Here is a 22945-nt window from a genome sequence, read left to right on the forward strand (position 1 = left end):
ACCGAAATTGATTGTAAAAGGAAACTGTAGGGGGGAAAAATTTTGTTTATTATATCTTATTATTGTATCTCTTTTTTTCTGATTATACCATGTATGTGTAATTTATATATGCCCGATTACGGATTGATAAGTATCCTGTGTGAGATAGCAACCTAATGTATTTAGGCAGCATAGATAAATAAAGTATTTCTCTCTATATAGCATTCGAAATTTTAAGTTATTTAGAGAGTAAAAAGCGGAAATCGATTGCCAAAAAACAAAAGCGAAAAAAAGACCAGTTTGTTGTGAGTGAGCTCCGGATTTAGATTGCTCTCATTAGTGAATTCGAATTCCGTTTTGTCAACTTCTTTTTCTATTTTTAGAAATCTCACTTTCTTAATTAGGCAGTGAAAACAAGAAATCGGTATTTCTTTTTTTTTTTAGTGCCAATTAACAAAATTCTGAATTAGCAATTCTTATTATGGTTTGTCAGATTCCTGGTGTCCACAACATGACTAAGTGGATATTAATAAAAATCAAAATAAAATTAACTTTTACTATTCCGACTTATGAAGAGTCTTAACATTCCATGAGGGGTTAGTGCTCCTTGAAGAGATAACCAGTATTATGTTCAATCCCCGAATTTATCGTAGAATGAAATGGCAGAAACTACAACGAATATGTTTCCCATATTGGTGGTCGTTTCTGTTATTTTTCTCCAACGCCAATGAACTATTCGTTGACAAAAAACATCATTTCTTAAGAACTGATTGGAGAAGATGGTGGGAGAGTGCGGTCAACAAAGAAAAACATAAATAAACAAAAAAAAATTAGATTAATTTTTATTAATATATTCTTGTTTGAGAGTGGTTTAGTTTATTTAAAAACAAATTTGATCCTTTTTTTTCAACTTTATTCTTTTCAAAACCTTCCAACGTTTCGGCCCTCAGGTCATTTTCAAGGATACCTTTATTTTGTTGTAATTTTCTTTTTTAAAAAACTTAAAAATGCCGGCTAATTGCCTTTGTCTCATCTACAACTTCTATATAATTCTTTCTTAAATTTAAAACTTGTACTAACCACTTCTCTTCTTTCTTTCATTTACATTTGCAAACTTTTGTTGCAATGTACATTTGTTAAAGTTTACAAATGTAAATGAAAGAAAGAAGAGAAGTGGTTAGTACAAGTTTTAAATTTAAGAGAGAATTATATAGAAGTTGTAGATGGAACAAAGGCAATCAGCCGGCATTTTTAAGAATTTTAAAAGAGAAAATGACAACAAAGTAAAGATATCCTTGATAATGACCTGAGGGTCGAAACCTTGAAAGGTTTTGAAAAGAATAAAGTTGAGAAAAAAAGATCATATTTGTTTTTAAATAAAAATAAAAAATTATTTATGCCGACGTTTCGACCTGTATTTCAGATCTTCTTCAGGGCTATAGAACTAATGAGAAACATAAAATTGAAAATAAATAGTATACAAACAAATTTGGAATTATACAAAATATTGAATTGAATAATAACAAATAATTAATTGATCGTCATTAAATTAGACAGACGCACACCCTAATCAGTAATCCACGGTCAACTATCTTCATCTCATTTCTTAAGATCTGCTGAACTCTTACAAATAGTTCATAAAACGAAGGAACGAAATGAGTCAGAGAATACCATCCTATTGCATTTCGTTCCAGTTATTATTTAATAGTTGGTAAATATAACTGTTATGAGAAGAACGAAACGCTTCATGAATTATGTTGGTAATTCTTCGATTTCAAAATCTGTTATTTTTCAATTTATTTGTATAATATATATAATATAATAGGTAATATATATAATATATAGTATAATAGGTAATTTCAAAAATGATTGTGCTATTCTAGGAAAATGGTTAATTGTAATAATAATATTCTTTATTTTTTCTGGGATTGATCCCTTTAGAATAATTTACAAGCATCAAAATTAGGCTTTAGAGCCTTAGAGTAAATTGCAAAATAGAGATGAAATTATAAGATTTCATAAAATAAAATTGTGAAAAATAAAAGTGATTTTTTTTTCAGTACATGTTGCTTATTAAAACAATATGTCTCGGGAACTATTGAACATAGAGAGCTCTATTAGGGCCCATATTTTAGCGATTTTACTCTCCTTTAAATGACGTTCTCTTGGATTTTATAGTCTTGTTGGTAGTTTTTAAGAAATAGAGAATCCTTACAGTCCAAAATCCTTCGTAAAATCCTTAATGCTCCTTACTTTGTCACAAATCAAGTCATCCATCAGGACCTCGATATTCCATATGTTGCCGATTTGGCCAGAACCAGATACCCTTCCTTCCATAATAAACTTCTCAACCACCCAAATCCACTTGTTTCTAACCTGGCTTCTCCTTCATTACCTAATAATCCTCCTAGGCTCCGAAAAGAAGATGGCCTCGAGATCTTCTCCTCTATAAATGTTGTTGGAGTCCTATCAATGGGTAGATTCTCCAGATGTTTTTATCATGTCACTGTCTCACCTACAGAAAATTTACTTGTTGTATATATGTGTATACAGTTGTAAATATCAATAAATAAATTATTTAAAAAAAAAAAAAAAAAAAGAAATAGAGTTCAGAATGTAAAATTAATTTTTTTAACGTTTTAAAAGAGCTGCCATCGAGCTATTTCGATTGGGACTCATATTTTAGAAAATTTATTGTACTTTAAATGATGTACTATTAGGTTAGCTATTGTTGTTAGTAGCATTAAAGATATAGAGCTCCGAATGAAAAATTAATTTTTTTAACGTTTTAAAAGAGCTGCCATTTTTTTTCCCCCTGCCTGTACTTGGTAGACTCATCAATTTTAACTATTAATTATACATAGTTTTTATTAAATTAATCAAAAATTGGGGTAACTGCCTTTCCTTCACACCGGCTCTTGTACTATAGATTATCCACAATAAGTTCACTAACTAATGATTTTTCAGTACATTTTTTATGAAATGTTGCTTATTAAAAAGCTATGTCTCGGAAACTATTGAACATAGATAGCTCTATTAGGGCCCATATTTTAGCAAATTTACTCTCCTTTAAATGACGTTCTCTTAGATTTTATAGTCTTGTTGGAGGTTTTGAAGAAATAGAGCTCCGAATGAAAAATTAATTTTGTTAACGTTTTAAAAGAGCTGCCATTTTTTTTCTTCCTACCTATTCTTAGCAGACTCATTAATTTTAACTATTAAATATACATAGTTTTTATTAAATTAATCAAAAATTGGGGTGAGATAACTGCCTTTCTTTCACACTGGCTCTTGTACTATAGATTATCCTCAATAAGTCCACTAACTAATGATTTTTCAGTACATTTTTTATGAAATGTTGCTTATTAAAAAACTATGTCTCGGAAACTATTGAACATAGATAGCTTTATTAGAGCCCATATTTTAGCAAATTTACTCTCCTTTAAATGACGTTCTCTTAGATTTTATAGTATTGTTGGAAGTTTTTAAGAAATAGAGCTCCGAATGAAAAATTAATTTTTTTAACGTTTTAAAAGAGCTGCCATTTTTTTCTCCCTACCTATTCTTGGCAGACTCATTAATTTTAACTATTAATTATACATGGTTTTTATTAAATTAATCAAAAATAGGAGTGAAATAACTGCCTTTTTCGCCTCTTGAGCTATAATAAATCCTTCTAAAAAAAATAAACATTGTAAATTCTATATCATTGAATACAAGTACGTAATCATTCATTTTTCCCAAATTGCTTTGATAGTTCTCATTTTTAATTTTTTATTTAATTTTTTTTTCCAATACATTTTCGGCTTTATGTTAAGATAATATTTGGATTCGTGCTCAGCAAACACAAACCCATCACCTAATGTCTACAGCCTGCTTTGAGCGAGGCAGCAAAAACGCAACGCACGCCAACATTGTTGGTTAGTATGCACGAAGTTCTTGCAGGCGAACCTCATCCTTGGATGTACGGGATTTAGGGATAACTGTTTCGTAACCATCTTAAGGAAACGAAAGAAAGAGAAATGCTTAGTTCTGTAATACTTGCCAAATATACGAGGTTGCTAAAACACACAGGATACTTATAAATATAAGATTGGATATACAAACAGTAGCACATATTTAAAAAATATACAAAAAAAATTTTTTTTCTACTTTTTTTTCAAACAATAATTAACTATAATTTAATCATATATTTTTTCTTCCTTCTTCCTCTTCTCACACAAAGTTATATTACATTTTCCTTATTCATTCTACTCTCTCTCTTACCTCCCTTCTTCAGTGATCCTTAACACACGTTCGATTCGTTACATAAATACAATTCAAATTAAAAGAAATTATCAAAAAATAGAAATATGCAAATAAATCAAAAATAAAATAGCCACATCCACGGTTAAAAAACAAATAAATATTTAAAAAAAAAATAATAAATGAACTTAAAAAGCATAATCTGTCTAAACTTCCAATCCGTTACAAAAGACTGATCTACATGACTGTATCTGGACACACGGAGTTGAGCAATGGAGGCTCCACTAAACCATCAACTTCCTTTCGAATCCAATCCTTACAGTCCAAAATCCTTAATACTTCTTATTTTATCACAAATCAAATCATCCATCATGACCTCAATGTCCCATATGTTGCCAATTTGGCTATAACCTGTTACCAATCCTTCCATGATAAACTTTCCACCTACAACCTAAACCAACTCGTTTCTAACCTGGCTTCTCCTTCATTACTTAATAATCCTCCCAGGCGTCTTAAAAGAAGATGGCCTCGAGATCTTCTCTTAAAATGTATAAAATAATAAGAAAAAATCACCTAAATCAGATCAGTATGAACGGTTATGAAGTTGTTACCATTTATGTTCTTATTGCTACCGTCTTATCACTTCATCTATACATTAATATTAGAGTCAATGTCTCAATAATGTTCAATTAGTGTATATAGCAATATACATCCTCAAATTGCGCCACAATGGCCAAGCATTTTAGGGTTTGCTAGTGTCTTATAAAATTAGGTGTCACATACTTGAAATTCGTTAAACTACAGAAACCATAAATGAGCAAATTTGGGAACTTTCTGAAAACTTGCACTGAAATCTCTTTTCTATATTCCAGTATTATCCTCAAAAGCATTTCAATGCTTCCCGTTATATCTAACAATAATGATCCAATATACTAGACATTATTAGTTTTTTTATTGGATCTAAATAAAATTTTATGTGACAACCATAAAAATAAGAAGAGAGTTTTATTATAATCTATATAAAATATTAAAGTGTATATTTTTAATACTGGAAATAGACGATTGAACTGAGTGCCTGATGAAACTCCTTAAAGAAGCAAGTGCTCCCAGAAGGACTCTCCGCACATCCTGGAGATAACGCTTCCCCACGTCCTGAATGGCGGGTCCCGCCCCATATCGCCCAAATGGGATGACCTCTAGAGGTGTGCTTCAACTTCGTCCATTGTCTGTCTTATCTTCCTCATTCTTATCGCTTATGACCCAGCTCCTGAGAGCAACTATGCTATAATAGTCTGTTATACTAGGCTAAGAGAATAGTCAAATGAAGCCCGTCCATTTATTTTATTTATTTATTTTTTTTTTTTTAATTTGCCATGAACTATACACATTTAAACATACAATGTTTTGATTATTACTATGTTAATAATAGTTCTATTATATTTGTTGAGGCCAGTGGCTTTTTACTATATTTACTTTGGAGAAAAATGTATTAAAAATTCGTTACTTTAAGTCCTGTCAGACAATTTCAATGGAAATAAGACCTTACTGATATTATAGAACATTTACTGGTACATAGATAGGCCTACTTCATTCGAAATTATCACTGAAAAAATGAGTAAAATCGATTATGTAAAGTGCTACTTTTGATTGATCGAAGGGGAAAAACTTTATTAAAATACGAAGTTGTGCCCCCCTTTATTTTATTATTATTTTAGTCTAATCAGACACTATTTTTAATCTTACTATAAATAAGCCTAGAGAAGTATATAATAATAAAACAATAATTATAAACAGGAGCAATATATAACATTAAAACATGATTTTTTTTTCCTTTTTCTTTTTCCTTCTTCTCTTTTTCTCTTTCATATTTTGGCTTGAACCCAATGTGTCTTTAACATAATAATGGATGAAATAGTGATAGAGATATGAAAAAAATATATGAAAGATATTTAAGTAACAAATTAAATTTTAAAAAATCAACAAACTATGTAAAAATTAATATACAATAAATATAGAATAAATATTAACATATTAAAAATATATACAGAAATAATAAAGTAACAAATAAAATAACAACTAAGATATGCAATGTATGCATGCCATCCCTCCTCTGGATAACTCCCCCACTCATTAATTTCCATGCATGTGGTGGTGGATGATACCCAGGGAGTCAAGTATTATATTCTCTGTCATCCTAGCCACGTCCTGGACATCGACCCCGAGCTCCTCCATGAAACTCCTAGTTGTGCTGGGAATAGTTCCACGGGCTCCGAACCAGAGGCCTCTCGCGTTGAAGTCTCGTTCTCCGAAGCCCTTACTTCTTTTCCCTATCTACTTTATTTGCCTGGTCAAGGTCGTTGTTAACGCCATAATATAATTACCTTGTAAATAATTGTAAATAGTATTTGAGTTTTATTAGTATTTAATTTAGTTACATTTATTTTTATTTGTATTGTTTTATTCAGATTTAGTTATTTGAAAAGAAAAAAAATATGTAATTATATTTGTTTGTTACAATGAGTAATAGAGGCAGTTGCTAAGGGTTGAGAATCGTCGCTAAGAGGTTGCCTAGCAACGGGCCGACCATCATAGTTTTTTATAGCAGTTTCGGCTAATTAGTGGCCATGGTAGCGTCTCAGTAGCCCTGTCTGCCCTTATAATTTAATAGTTTGGACATTTTTAGTGAGTTAATCATTACAGTCATTACAGTTCGGAACCAGACCACTTCTGTGTTTCGATTTTAATATGAGTTCCGGATAATTAAAGCCAGGAACGTGTGTAACCAGCCCTGTCTGCGTTCATTTTGTCGGCTCACCTAATACGTTAATACGCCTTTGGATGTTTTGACTGTCGATGAGCCACTACACCAACCATTACAATGGTGTATTGAGCTACAGAGTTGCGACCTATACATCTCGGCAGCACTCTTCCTCTGACCTATCGGAGTGGAGCAACCTTTCGGCGTGCAATATTTATTTGTTTGTTTTTTTGTAAATTAGTTTATTGTCATTTTCATAATTTATCTAACTATTCTACTTTTTATATTTTTACTTATATTCATTATTAGTCATCTTTTGTTTATTTTAGTTTTTAAAATGTTTAAATTGAACCAAATAAATGTTTAATCCGAGCCAGTTTGTCGTTTGTTCATTTTAAAGCCTTCCAGCAAAAAGACATATTCTATTTGAAGTGGATATAAAAGTCGTTATTTTTATATCTTACGGTGGGATCTTGTGGATCCATCCGTATGGACACAGTAGACCTCTTCGAAGCAGGCAAAATCTCTTTCTTTTAGGAGGTTCATTAACTCGTACTTAAAAAAACGTTAATGTAATATCTCAGGTTTACACCCACCTTAAATGTGTAATTTTAGTTTCTTATAACCTTTTGTTTTTCAGCTAGGCTATTCAGGCACATACATACCATTTTATTGCTATATAAAACTAATGCATTAATTCCTGCCCATTTGCTTTTACTCTTTAAATAAAAGTTATAAACGAAATTACCTCTTTTTTTTTCTTTTTTTTAAGGATATTACCCAAGGAAAAGATATATTTATTTTTTCATTTACTATTTACACAGAGTGTAGTCACTGAATCCGGGAAATGACAGAGAAGAATGCAATTAAATGGACATTTTATTAGGACCGTTTGTCTTCTATATTGCGGTCAGGCTGTTTTTAACTTGATCAATGGCGGAGTTTATATTCTAAAGGCCGGATATTATTCGGATTTTAGTGATATATTACGATTCCTTCCCAGATGTTACTACTCAAAGTAATTTCTGATTAAGTAGTGATCGATTTCAACATGAATTAGTAGAAATCCAGATATTCTGGTGTTCATGTTCAATTATTTTTATATTCAATTAGGTAATTTTGTTTTATCTACTGAGAAGGGGAAAATTAGCTATAGTTGAAACTGATAACTAAAATCCCCATGGATTTAATATTTATTTACTCAAAGGAATCACAGGTAATGAAAAAGCTGATCAACTTGCTAGAATCGGGGCTGAGCACTCTCCTATAGGACCAGAACCATTCCATGGCATTTCTAAAAGGCATCAGAGAAAAGTAGTTCTTGATTGAACATGGAAGAAAGCAGGTAAGGAGTAGAGGGACTGTATAGGGCTGAGACAAGCCAAGATTTTAATAACTAAACCCTCTACTTCTAAAACTAAGTGGCTGCTAGGCCTTAACAGAAACCAACTCCGACTATCAATAGGAGTCCTGACAGGTCACTGCAGACTTAAAAGACATCTTAAGATATGTGGAGTAGTCCATGATGGAACCTGCTGCTTATGAGGATAGGCCCCAAAGACTGCCTTACATTACTTTTTTATTTATTTTCAAAACCTCTTTATTGATAAAATATATATACAATACGGATTATATATGTTACATAACATATAACATATAATACATTTACTTTAAAAGGATTTAGTGAATGACATAAATTCTTCCTTATTAAAAAACAATAGTTTATTTCATATCATCAGCAACGTTTCAGAAGATTTCCCCCATCTTCAGGCTGCTAAAAAACAAATTCAACCAAACCATAAACATGTGCTTACAACAACACTCATATATCATATACACTCAAAGAACTATTTATAAATTATTTACTTGTTAACAAAAACCTATATATTACATATAATTTTCTCCTATTTGTCATACTTGCTAATATATTACAATATTAATGTCATTTAATGAGTAAAATTTGCTAATGGTCATACATTTTAGGAGAATAATTACCTTTCTGAAGGTTATCTTCCAGTCTGATAACAACCATATAGACAATAAAATAATTTTCTCCTACCTCTATTATCACAAAGATGAACAATAAAATCTAAAATTAACACATTTACAATTTTTGTTATATTGCCTTACGGTATTATAAGATTAGCTAAAACATAGTCCGCTGAAGGCGGTTTTACATTTTGTGGCTCTATAGCCGGGCGCTTACAAAGAATGTGAGTGACATTCCGGCTGATGGTTTTGAGGTGTTGTGGCTTCAGGCTGCAGAGCCTGAAGTCCTTCCCTCGGCGAGGACGTCGACCAAGGGGACCGTGCTTTGCCACCTCCCAGATCTTGGTGGCGATCTCTCGGAATAGGGGATTGGCACAGGCTTTCAGCCCATAAAAAAGTTTGATGTGCCTACGGCCTATGTATTCCGGCACTGAAGGGAGTTGGAGCTCCTCAGGGATTACTTTATTCCTGGCCCGTTGGAGTGTGGTTCCTCTGACTATTCGCCGAAGGAGGGAATTGTAGCTCTGGCCTTACATTACATAGCAGACTGTGGTAGGTATGCGTCACTAAGACACAGGCTATTAGGCTCTTACAGGAAAAGAGGCTTCCTCTATAGATTGGGAGTCCCTTTTGAATTTCATTAGAAAATCAAAAAGGTTCGACATAGAGGAAGAAGATAAATTAAATAGTCATTCCATTGGTCTGTCTTGGGGATGGCAGTAAGGACCCATAGGCCCACTTGCCGGACTTGTTCCCCCCACCATTACCAGTACCAGTATCAATGGTTCATTATACCCATGGCAATATGAGCTATTAGTTTCAACCATAACTAATTTTTGCCTATCTACTGGAAGGTTTTTTTTTTTGTTTTTTATATTAACTTTTCTATCTCTGTTTTATTTTTGGTTTCAATTCGCAGTTCATCGATTAATTTTTACTGTTACTTATCAATACATGCTATACCTAATAAGGGGAAGTATTGGAATCGTAAAAAAATTCGATGAACTGCCAGTTTTACAGAAATAGATTTTGTGAGGTCCCTGGAGTGAAAATAAATAGCTCCTGCAAAATGGCCTTCGCCTGATAAATAAACGAATGGTATGTTATACTTGATGCTAATAATAAAGAAGGCATTGCATTCCAAAACCATTCTTAAAATGTTTAATTTATTTAATTAAGAGTTTTGGTACTAGATATATAGGCAAAAGTATCTTTAATCAGATTGATATTTTCCCTTACCTGTACATGGGTGATAGAGGAATAGGGATCTATATGGTAACGTAATAAAGAACGTATAGTTTTTATAATCAAGTACCAACACAGCATAGAAAATATTTTATTAAAGTGAAAATTGTTTTTCGACATTGTAAAACTCAAGAAAAAATATATACAGGAGTAGATTGATTTCGTGACATGAGGATGAAATGGTAGTGGTAGGAGGAGAGGCAGCCTTAACCAACTCTAGCAGGAAAATGTTTATATTGTAATAGGTGAGTAGGAGGTTGTAGAATCGTATCATATATTTTCGATTTTATCCAAAAAAGCTCCAACGACTTTGATTAAACTAGGTCAGTGGTTCCCAAACGTTTTGTCCTACCAAGCGTCCTTTCCAGGAAAAATATTACCTAGCGCCCCCTGGAAATCAATTTATCCCATCTTGGTATCCACTCTGTTCAATTTTGTACCACCTTCTACCAAGTCTTATGACATGACCAGCACACCTCTAACTACTATTCTAGTTTGTCCTTTTCTGTTGCCATATGGTATTTTCTTTTGATATCTATCATACTTCTTGAAAATTTCAGTTGTGTCTGCATCAATCTTTCATAATTTTTTTCTATTGTTTGCCTTATTATTGTTGGCTGCATCTGAAATTCTAATAAAATTTCCAGATATAGACGTTTCTAATACCTTTGCCTTTAGTCCTGGAGGTATTTGACTTTTAAAAATGTATTTTATGCTGCTTTCATTTTTCCATCTCATCTTCATCTTTTTATTTATTTCATATTTTCTTTATGTAACGTTTTGTATATATTACATAAATAAATTTGGCAAAGAAAAAATAGCCTCACTTGATTTATTTATAATTCTTCCTTTATTTATAAAATATTTATACAAAGAGAAGATGGTTGGGGGTGTGGTCAAAATAAAACACAAATAAGTTGAAGTAACTTATTTAATCGTACCAACGTTTCGTCTAGAATTTCTAGCCTTCATCAGGGCTAAGAACAGAACAAGATAACAACCAATAAGTATAGAAAATAAAAAAGGAAATATAACCGGAATTATTATTTTTTTGTTCAACTTAATTATATTTTGCCTCTTTATCTAATATTATGCTTACATATTTCATTTGTTACATATATTTTCTTTCTCTCAATTTTATTTTTCTTTCCATAATTTTAATTTTTTAAGTTATTAATAAACTAATATATTCATATTCCTTTGCATTATATAACTTCATTTTTATTTTATTTCCTTAATTATGTTATTTTACCTACTTATACTATTACCTATGTATACATTTTATTTTCCATTTCTTTCATCACTTTATTTTATTAATTTCATTTTATACAATTATTTACTTTATGTCATTATGTTTATATTTTATTTTTTATTTTATTTATTTTTCGTATTCATTGGTTGTTATCTTGTTCTTTTTTCTGGGCCCTGATGAAGGCTAGAAATTTTGGCCCGAAACATTGGCATGATTAAATAAATTATTTCAACTTATCTGTGTTTTATTTTTACCCCACCCTCCACTCATCTTCTCATATTAGTCATCCACAGTCAACTATCTCTCATAATTATAAAATATTTACTTATCCTTGATATATCTCAGGACTGGGGGAGGTTGGAGGGGAACCCCCGAACAGTGAGGACCTCCAGCACATCGGCACCAGGAGATCAGACAAGAGTCATTCCAGTAACAAAGAAGACTTGCTGATCTCCAGCTCAGGGTCTTTTCTATCCCCTCGAAGGAACACTATACCAGAGTCTGCCACGAAGCCCACAGCGCCCACTTATAGGCCCACCAATGTCTCCTTCCGCAGTACCATAGAGACCCCGAGCTCCGATCCTGCTCTTGCCAGGACACAACCCATGACTAGAGCTCCACAGCCCACACCAAGGTTAGTTATTTTAACATATTAGCTACTTCAGACAGTCTCCTATTATATTTTTTTTATTTACACATGCGAGAGACCCATTGGAATATGGACATTAAAATCAATCTATATTTCAATAATGTAATAAATCAAGATAAAATGCACAACTCAAAGCAAGGAGCACTTCATTTTACTAAAGTATTATTCATATATTATTACAAATAATCAAATTACGATAGTTGAAAATAGGATAAAATAATTGTAGTAGTTTTATTATAATATAATTAATTAATTGGGCAGATTGGTGAGGTATTTGATTTTGTGAAACAGATTGTGCTGAGGATTCCTATAATATAGAGGTTCTCAAAGTGAATGCGATTTTCTCAAAATATTATTAAAAAAATAATCAAGATACAAAATTAAAATTAATATAGCACAGGATTTACTTTTTGCTTTTCTTTTTTTTTTATAAACTTATGTAAAAGTAGATAAAAGAGAAATATTAAAATACAGTACATACTAAAAGACAAAAATTAGAGAAATAATTATGAAAAATCGTCTTTTAGTGTGATAAAATATCATCATAATCAGGCACAATCTATAGGATAGATTAAAATATCACTATCTAAGATCGAATACTCTGGAGAAATTTTAACTCAATCCTTGTGTGATGCGTGGTAAATTTCCTATCTTTTTTCAGGAAATTTAATCCTTGTGCACAGAAAAAAAACTAGTTACTTCATCTCACAGAAATATAATGAAAACTACAGGAGTGGACAAAACATGAATTTACTTTTGGTGAATTTCAGAAAAAAAAATATTTCATCTAAAAATAAAATAAAAACTTTATTAAGTTTATTATTAACTTCTAAATATATATATATATATATTTAGAAGTTAATAATAAACTTTATTAAGTTTATTATTAACTTCTAAATATATATATATATATATTTTTTTTTTTTAACAGATATTTAACAATAAATAAATTTTTCATATTTATCTATTGTTATATTTATAACTATTTATAAATTTATTATTATAATTTATTTGTTTTATATAAGTTAGGCTAAAAATTAGGTTATAGTTTTATATTATCTATTACAAAATACTCATTATTTACTTCAACAGTCCATACTGAAATGAATAAAATACTACTTAGGCGCACTCTATGTGGAAAACTGTTTAAACCATAAAATTTGCTATTAGAAAGGTATATTTTGAATTAAACATTGTTTAGAGCAAAATATTTACTATTCATTTATAATGTGATTTAATCAAATTTATTATAATTTTAGCAATAGGAAGTTTTCGGAATTTATAGTGGTACTTTTTAATTTATGATTGGTTATTTATTATAAATTTCTTTATATCCAATTTTTTTTTTAAATGAAAATCGTAATAAATAGGAAAATTACATATTATATTTATTGAAAGGTTTTTCTATAATTAGTATTTAGTAACACTGCTATCAGTATGTGAACATATCAATAGTTTACTAGCGAAACATATCTATTTATCCAATCTAAAATATTAAAAAGGTAAACTTCAAAGAATTTATTATTATCATAAAGATCTGCTTATAAAAATTAAAATTACTTATTAAATAAATCAAACATTGTATCCTTATTAGTCTCAACACTTCAATTTTTGATGTAGAGTATTTCACTTGTAAACCAATGATGTATAATTTTTAAGTTATTGTCTTATAGACAAAAAGTACTTATAATTTGTTGTTTTTTTTCCAGAACAATTATTCGGCCCAGGAGACCATCCTACGACCTAGAGCCTCCAGAAACAAATGTGGAAGAGACCAACACTCTGGAGCTTCACTTGCAAGACCCCAGGAGGGCTTTTTTCATTCCTGAAAAGAGTTCAGAAGTACCCGGGGCAGATCCAATTGTCGTGAGCATCAAAGTCCATGGAGATTCAAGTTTCAGGAAGGCTGTCCCAGTGAACAATCAGTTATCAACTCGCTGCCAGAAATGTCATCCGTTGTTTATCATCGACAAGAACAACTGTTCCCCTTGCGTACTTGTCAGTTGATGCCGTTCAAGATGAAATTCAGCAATCTCAGAGGCATTCGTTTTGACTCGTAATTGGATTTCTTCTTTGGGGATTCTGATAAAGAAGATTTACTTTCCCCCCTAATATTTTTTATTTATTTATCGATAATTACCGAAAGGGGTCAAACCTTCAGCACAGTATTACCAGGCATACACTGAGGAAGGAAATGGATGATAATAGTACACAGGCTCACAAAGTGTAAATATTACAGTTGCAATGTTAGAAACTATATTTTAACATTAATTTTTAATTTTGTGGCAATATAACTTCGGACAATAGCTCTCATAATACTGATTATGTTATCATAAATCTATTTTTCTTAAATTCATCGTTTGTGGATATAACTAATTCTACTTCTGTCCTTAATGATTAATAATCCATTTATTTGAATCCTTTAATGATACTTTTCGACTTTTATGTCTAGTTAGTTCCTAAAGTACAAAGTTGGAACACAGTGTAACCTGTATAATTGGGATCTCAAGGTACTTATTATTTTGTTATCACTTAATAGTCTTTTTATTGACACAGTTTTCCAAATAGGCAGGTTTAAAATGTACAGTTTTTCATTTTTAGAGATGAAAATGTTAATAAAAATGCATATTTATGTTTTACATACATATAAAAACAAAACTTATGGCCCAGAAAAACCAATTATATTGGTTTGTATTTGAGAGCTACTAGCTTCAAGATGTTTCTTGATGGCATAGATCAAGCATGTAAGGATTGTCAAATATTTGACATCTCAAAATATTCTCAACTCTCTTCTTCTACCATTTCCAAAGAGTAAGAAGAGGAAGCAGAAACAATTTCACAATCCAGTGAGCTCTTCTGAAACTAGTAATTCATCTTGCATACCCTCAAAATCCTCAACATAGCTTTAATTTGTCAGCGGCTATTAATGAATCAAACTTTCATATCGACTTTGTGAACTTTTATTCTTGTTTTTATCGTACAAAATCTTAAATAGTACTGAAAAAGAGCATGAAGAAATTTAAATGTGTGTCAAATCTGATAAACTGTTTAACTTATGCCAGGTCACACTGTATTTACAATTTAGAGTTTGTAAAAAAAAATACCACAATGTAATTTTTAATAAGCATACTTATGTCTTAATGATCTACATTACTACATGAATATAGTCAAATCTCTTTGTATCAAACTTAAAGGTATTTTATTAGATAGGAATTTTGAATCACAAAATAATTGAATTTTTTAGCCACCAACTTACTTATGAATAATGTCGGCACATATTAAAAATTTATAGCTTAGTTGTTGAATTTGAAGATTTTTAAAAATATTTACAGATATTTTGGGTACATATATAACAAAAGTCAGAAGTACATGAAGTTCTTTAGAAATTTTAAAAATAAATTTTAAACTGTGTCGGGCATTTCTGAATTCTTAATTTGCTGTTTTTTGTATTGATTCATCTGTTTTGGTTTTTATAACAGAAGCTTAATTTTATTCAATACACAGAAAAATGTTTACAAAATAAAGCCACAAAGTAATTGAGCTTAAATAAATAGATCTAAAGTTAAATGTTGATAAAATATTCAGTCTCCGTTCTGTTCTTGTCAACATTGAATACTTTTTGATTTTATTCAATAAGAAATGTAAAATATCACTAAAATATATAGGGTTGGATCTCTTCCACATGATATGGAATGAAATTTAAGAAAGAATAATAAAGCACTAACTCGTGTTTCAAATTTGGTAATTAATTCTATTGCGCAGAATGTGGTCCATATATCTGTTAAATGTAGAAGACAGTAAAGACATAAAAAAAAAATTTGATTCACTCATATTTAAGTATGTTTATTTTTTAAAAGTTTAAGAAACATTGATTTCTGTAATTTTGTCTATTTTATTGAGCATAATCCAATAGTTGCATATTCAACTAAGTTATTGTTAAAATAAATCATTCTCTAAAATTATGTTTGAAGGACAGTTATACTGTTCGATATTTCATAAAAATCAAATATTATAATTTTTATTTTCCATCCACAATTTTTTATTTGGGCTTTTTATTCATTAGTTTACATATTTTTTATTTGATATAATAATTTTTTTTAAATATTTAATTACAAAGTTAGGATTATAAAATAGAAACACAATTTTATTCATTTGTATAGCTTTAGTTCATAGTATTTTTATTAAAAATATTCCGAGTGCGAGTGCTTCCATGTATTTATTGAGAGTTCATTGTCTAAATATGTTGTGATATTAATGAGATTAGATGTTAGATTTTTTTTCCCTTTACATTGTAAAAATATATATATAGGAATTAATTAGTGTTTTTAAAATGATCAAAGTAGTTAAAGTTATTATATAAGTTTGTATTTTTATTTTGTTTTATTTTAAATAAGCATCAAAACTATTTTATATTGTTTAAAATGTAATTATGAAATATTTTGTTGATTATTTTAACATTTGCATTTGCTATATATATTTTTTATTACATAATTTAAAAATAAATTATAATTTTTTTAATGTAAAAGTTTAATACCTTAATGAATGTGAGGAGTTATAATGAAGCACACCATTGGTGGTGTTTTGTTTTCCAAATATTTATACCATATTGTGTTATCTTTAGCATGGTAATAAAAAGTCTGCTTCAAGAATCACTTCTGACAGTCCATAAACTGTAAGGAGCATGCACATTACATATTTTGGGAGGAAAAACTTGTACTGTAGAGTTTGCAGATGTCAGATATGGTTCTTGGGATAGACCTATTAAAGCCAAGAAGAAAAAGTTATGACCGCTGAATGAATATTTCAGAAGGGCAAGTCCATACTCAACCTGTTATTACTAACTGGATTTTCTTTTTCTTTAAAAGTGTATTGAACAACATCAAAGGTCAAAAGCTTTAAAAAAAAAAATTTAGGAAACTGAATTTATGGATGGTGTGCAATGACGTGGTAGGCCAAAGGGCCGATGGAGGGATGCTGTGGGGCAGGATCTGCGACAACTGAGGATCCCAGTTATCCTTACAGAAAATAGAGAAAGATGGTTACTGGCTTTTAAGCAGGCTGAGGGCAGCTTAATCAAATAACCAAAACTTATGTTAAGCCTCTTCAAATCAACTCTGTCTCTTTGTAGGAAAGCTTAATTAACGAACAGAAAAAAAAAACACTGGCATGGATCGAAATATTTATTTGTTAAGTAAATACAAAAAAAAACCCATAAATTAAAATAAAAAAGATAAATCTTCCAAAAATATAGAACAAAATTAAAATGAAAAAAAAAATCCTTCTTTTTAAGCAAAATTACAATTTAAAAAAAAAATTGCTAGTGTAGATAGTAGTGTAGTGTAAAATAGATGAACTCCGATGGGTCGAATGTCTGGAGGTCTGTTCCGAAAAGGTCGGAGACGACGTTCTGTTCTTAATAAGCGTAGGTGGGCACACACACTGAACCGGCGCTCCGATGATCATGCAGCAACGTCTGGTGACTGTTGTGCCAATAAAAGAAGAAAACTGAAATTGTGTATTTACCTTAGGAAATTCCAGGAATGTTAAAGCAACTATTTTGCTAAAATTGATTCACCGGAATGGCTACTTTATATCATCTATTTTAAACTTTTCCACAATTTTCTCAAAAACAGCTCATAATAATTTTGATTTAACTTGTTTTATGAAAGTAAAATTAAATTGTTTGAATATCAGCTGGGTATTATTGACATTGAAAGAATCTGTCATGGCTCAGGCAACGACAAATTTTTAAGAAATTTTTCTCTAAAGTACCTTCAATTTTGTTTATTTGAAAAATAAATAAATAGTTCTCATTGTTAACAATAATGAAAATAGATAAATACAAAATATTTTTTAAAATTTAGAAATAACTGAAGGAGAAAATTGAGATATCTGACTAGAACAGGAAGAGCCAAGAGCGACCAATCTTTCCCGGTTTTCTAAAATTTAAAATTACTAAATTTTCAATATGGCTTCTGCTAAGGAACCTTTAATTTTAGTTTATTTGAGACAATTAACTACCCCTCATTGTTAGCAATAATTAAAAATGAAGAAGTATGAAAGATTTTGATAATCAACTAAAAGTATATCAAATATTTAGAAAGGTTAAAAACAAAGGTCAGAAAATAAAATAATTAGATTACTGATTTAATATATTGATTGTCTGAGAGTGGTTTATATTATTTTTACTTCAAAAATCCAAAGTTATCCTAACTTTTTATTTTGAGAAACTTCCGTTTCGGCCCTTAGTCCATTTTCAAGGAGACAACCTTAATTATTGAATTGTTATAATTCATTAATTACTTATTAGGAATAAAAATTTAATTTGCTATGTCATTAAACTGCTAAATCATACTCATCATTCAATACTAACACCAAATGGATGGGCCAAACTCTATGGCTAAAAGATCTATATATTAGCCAATAAACCATCTGTCCTATTCATCAAAATGTATTTTTTGCAGGATAATTGCTCATGTGTTATATATATACCACATAATCTCAAAACATAACTATTCTTCAAAAATTGTTTTCCTTTTCTATTCACCTCATTGACTATTAATTGTTGATATTGTTAATGAGGTTAATAGAAAAGGAAAACAATTTTTGAAGAATAGTTTTGTTTTGAAATTGTGTGGTTTGTATAAGACATGAGCGATTAGCCTGCAAAACAAAAACAAATTTAATGAATTATGACAATTCAATGATTAAGGTTGTCTCCTTGAAAATATCCTAAGGGCCGAAACGTTGGAAGTTTTTTAAAATTAAAATTAAAGAGTAAAAGTGGATCATTGCAGTTTGTGTTAATAATAAAATAAATAATATAGTTGTAAAATATACCTCTGGAAATCCAATGAAAAATTAACATCTAACATGATAAATTCTATGAGGTAATGAAGAGTGGCAGCAATGTATTTATTTATTTTAATCTCGACAACCAACTGACAATCTCCTTTATAGAAAAATTCAACATCAGCATATTTTATAACTTTAAGACTCATTAATACTTTCATAAATAACAAAATATACAGTTTTCATGATTTTTGATTATTGGAAAATTGATAAATAAACTCTTTTATATTAAAATATATATTTCTATAATATAACATTATGTAGATTTTAACTATACATTTTAACTACTTTATAAAACATTTCAATCTTTTTAGAAACTACTTATGACTTCGAATGATCTGTTGCTTATAGTCACTTTCTGAAGCTTTTGTGAGGGCTTCTGCATACATCGGTAACCGTTGGGTCATCTACAAAAAAAAATGTTAGTTTATAAAAAAGTATGATAATTTAGAACATTAAAATTTTCATTTATATGAACTGAATATTAATAAATACAAATGAACAATTATAGTTATCAAAAACTCATCCTATTATTAACTGAAAAGTTTTGATTTAAAATGAAATTAACTCATTCATTGGTTAGTTTGTTCGCTTAAAGGGTATTTATTGTCTTTCGTTTTACTTCATAATAATATAAATAAGGAAACAAAACTGGAATATGGATAAAAAGTGAAACCAAAAAAATCCTCCTAAAAATGATTAACTGAGTTGAAACTGTTGTTTTCTAAATTACTAGTTACTCGCTGAATCAAAAGAGCTACTAAGTTTATGAGCAGATCAACTACCCTAATGTTAATATTCCTCCCTCACACTTCTTTTGATTTCAGACTGTTTCTCTTATCATTTCACCATTATCTATTGTCTTTATTATTTTTATTTTTTATTTATCTTTATTTTTATTTTTATTTTATTTTTTATCATATATGCGATACAACACGAGGAGGCCCCTCACCTCCGGACTCAAAATAGCTCCTGAATGGATAACACATATGCAAAATTAAATATAACAGGTAACCTTAAAATACCAAAGGTAGTAAAAGGTAAGACACAACACGAATTACTTTTCTTTCTTGCACAGTAATGCACTACTAATTCACATTTTATTTCTGTTTTTAGAGGGTTCGGAAAAAAAAAAAAAAAAAAAAAAATGTTAATAAAGGTCATTGGAATTTTTAATCCAAAGGATTGATGGATTGAAGAATTGAATGAACAAATTCTATATCACTTTTATAATTTCACTCGTGATTCACCATATGATTATGAGCAATGACAAGATCCGAGGATCCTAAAAATGAAACTGGTATTTTTGTAAGTCATTTTTTTTTTTTTTTTGTAATTCTACATCCAAAAATATTAGTTAATATAAAATATAAGTTAGTAGTTGACCATGGATATATATATATATAAATGAGGAGAAGATGGTTGGGGTTGTGGTCAGTGAAGAACAACTAAAAATTTATTAGTGCCAACGTTCCGGCCAGAATTTCAAGCCTTCATCAGTGCTAAGAACAAAAAACAAGATAACAACCATAATGAATAAAAGGAATTACAGAATGATTAAAAAATACCTAACAATATAGATACATAAATAGTGTTGAAAGAAAATGTATAGTCTAACTATTATAAGAAGATAAAAGCTATATAAGAATAAGTAATATTAAAATTAACTAAGAGAAAAGAACAAAAAGTAAAATACATATGAAAATCTAGTGAGTAAATATATATACAAAATGAAAATTATTTAAAATTAAAGTTATGAAAACATGTAAGTAAAAAAAAAAAAAGATTAAAGAAATAAAATATATTTCAATAACAAATTTTTGAGATTAAAAAACATCCAATTTGAATGTAATTTATTTTAAATGAACATATTGTTGCACAACGTTTCGGGACTGTTGTCCCATATTCATGTACTTTAGTAACCTCATAATCAGTCAAAAATTATGGGACAATAGTCCCAAAACGTTGTGCAACAATATGTTAATTTAGAATAAATTACATTCAAATTGGAAGTTTTTAACCTTAAAAATTTTTAGTGAAATTGACTTATCAGACTTCTTAAAAAGAAAATCCGAAATAAAATAAAGCTATATAAACCAAAACTAATAAAGAAATACGAATATGGAGGAGAAAATCTAGTTAGTAAATAAATGTAAAAAAAAGAAAATTAAAGTTATGAGAAAGAAAATATGTATTATTAATAAAACATTTAAGTAAAGTACAAGAATGAAATAAATAAATGTAAAGTTATATTTATCCAAAAGGAGTAATTAGTAAATATGACTATAGTAAAATGTGATAAACATAACTTAATAGCGTGGGTAAAGAAGAAAGATGAGATAAAGAAATAAAACGTGAAAAATATACCGACTTGGTGGAGATCTCAAGCACAAGTGTAGTGGTGCGTGTGTGGCCGATTTTAGAATTAAAAAATAAGTTGGAATAGAAGGGGCAACCAGAAAAAGCATGAATGCGTTTAAAAGTTACATTACTTCAATAGGTATAAGTACGACACATAAAAAGTGACAATAAATAATTTGAAAAATATAATACATAAAACATGCAGGGGAAAAAAATGTATATATAAATAAAGGATACAAATAAAACTAAATGGTTAAAAAATGAAAATATAAGGAGTAATAAAAAATAAATAGATTACAAGATATTGCAAATTACAAAGATAAGTTCTGTTTGTCAGTTTTTAAATTGACAGAAGGTTCTAATTGGATATAAAAGCTTTCAGAGATAAGCCTTTTGTCATGGTTGCAGACTGTGGTAAGTATAAAAGTTTTATCAAGTATTGGTCACGTGTACGACGTCTCGTCTTCATTGCAAGGAGCCATTGCAGCTGATTAAAATGAAATATGAAACAAAAGGTTGTTAATATAACAAATGGAACAACTTGTTATAATAGGTTTATTGGTAGGATAAACCTCTCCCCCACCCATGGCAGAAATGGCCAGAAAGAGGATAAAAAAAATAGGGTCTTACAAACTGAACTGTGTTGTTAGTTAATAAAATTCTTATAAATATGAAAACATACCTTGAAACACCAAATATCAGACACTTGACGGTTTAAATTAAGATCCAGTTCTGCGATGAGCAAACCATCCTTTACTCGAGACAATCCCTATTAAATAAACAAAATAATTATTATTCATAAGTTACATACAGCGCATTTTAATAATGACATTTTCTGCATCAAATCTAAAGTCAATTAATTCTATTGCTAGACATATGTGAAATATATATTTTTTAAACTAATCTCATTAAAATTAAAAATTCACTTTGGTTGTTCTTTTATTTATTTAATGTTCTTAAAAAAAATATTACAAGTGTGTAAACAAAGTTAGGGTATTTAAGTACTTTGTAAACAATATTTACTGTTTATTAAATATTTTTCAATCTGAATTTTTTTGTATTTATTAGTTAAATGAAAGGACAATTCATGTTAAAATTTACAAAATAACATGTTAAAATTCATTCAATTATTATAAAATTTCATTAAATGTTAAATGTCATTTGAAAATTACTAGAGTAGAGGAGGAAGGCTTAGTTTCTGTAAGAGTTGAACAGTTTGGTAAAGGGCCTTGATCATAGATTTTGTGCTTTGTGTTAGATAGACCGTTTAATGAGGAATGGCTTAGGAAACATAAAACTACCTCTACACATTTGCTAAACAATGGCAAATTCGCTCTTGCATAAACCGTCGAGTGTTGGTTTTTAGGCATCAATCAAAGTGCGCTTGAGTTGCGCAAATCCACGTTTCTTTTTAGTTTGCTTGTCTTAGAACTGCCAACAGATGAAAATTTGTTCTTTCCGTGTTTTAATTAATTAAATAATTCCATAATCTTTGGATTCGATAGTTAACTCTTGTTTAAGATTGTATATTTTTTTATTTTATTTATTTATTGATATTTACAACTGTATAAAAAAATACAACCAGTAAATTTGATCATAATGACATAATGATATG

At 29.5% G+C, this 22945-nt stretch overlaps 2 protein-coding genes across 2 annotated transcripts in view; one reads left to right on the top strand and one right to left on the bottom strand.

The window, feature by feature from the left end:
• Window positions 1-15235, top strand: part of LOC106677170 (uncharacterized) — a gene marked incomplete at its 5' end in the record, with an annotated part of 28312 nt that extends 13077 nt beyond the window's left edge. The window contains 2 exon segments of the mRNA XM_014414916.3: window positions 11814-12102; window positions 13827-15235. Of these exon segments, the coding sequence (XP_014270402.3) occupies window positions 11814-12102; window positions 13827-14124 (587 nt within the window).
• Window positions 15236-19190: 3955 nt separating this feature from the next.
• Window positions 19191-22945, bottom strand: part of pyd3 (beta-ureidopropionase pyd3) — an 11029-nt gene continuing 7274 nt past the window's right edge. The window contains exons 8-9 of the mRNA XM_014414894.3: window positions 22013-22099; window positions 19191-19376 (exon numbers count right to left, since the gene is read on the bottom strand). Of these exons, the coding sequence (XP_014270380.1) occupies window positions 19287-19376; window positions 22013-22099 (177 nt within the window). The 3' untranslated portion in view covers window positions 19191-19286. The remainder of the gene's footprint in view (window positions 19377-22012; window positions 22100-22945) is intronic.

The sequence above is a fragment of the Halyomorpha halys genome, unplaced genomic scaffold (assembly GCF_000696795.3).
Source record: "Halyomorpha halys isolate HHAL.00 unplaced genomic scaffold, Hhal_1.1 Scaffold89.1, whole genome shotgun sequence".
Taxonomy (NCBI): domain Eukaryota; kingdom Metazoa; phylum Arthropoda; class Insecta; order Hemiptera; family Pentatomidae; genus Halyomorpha; species Halyomorpha halys.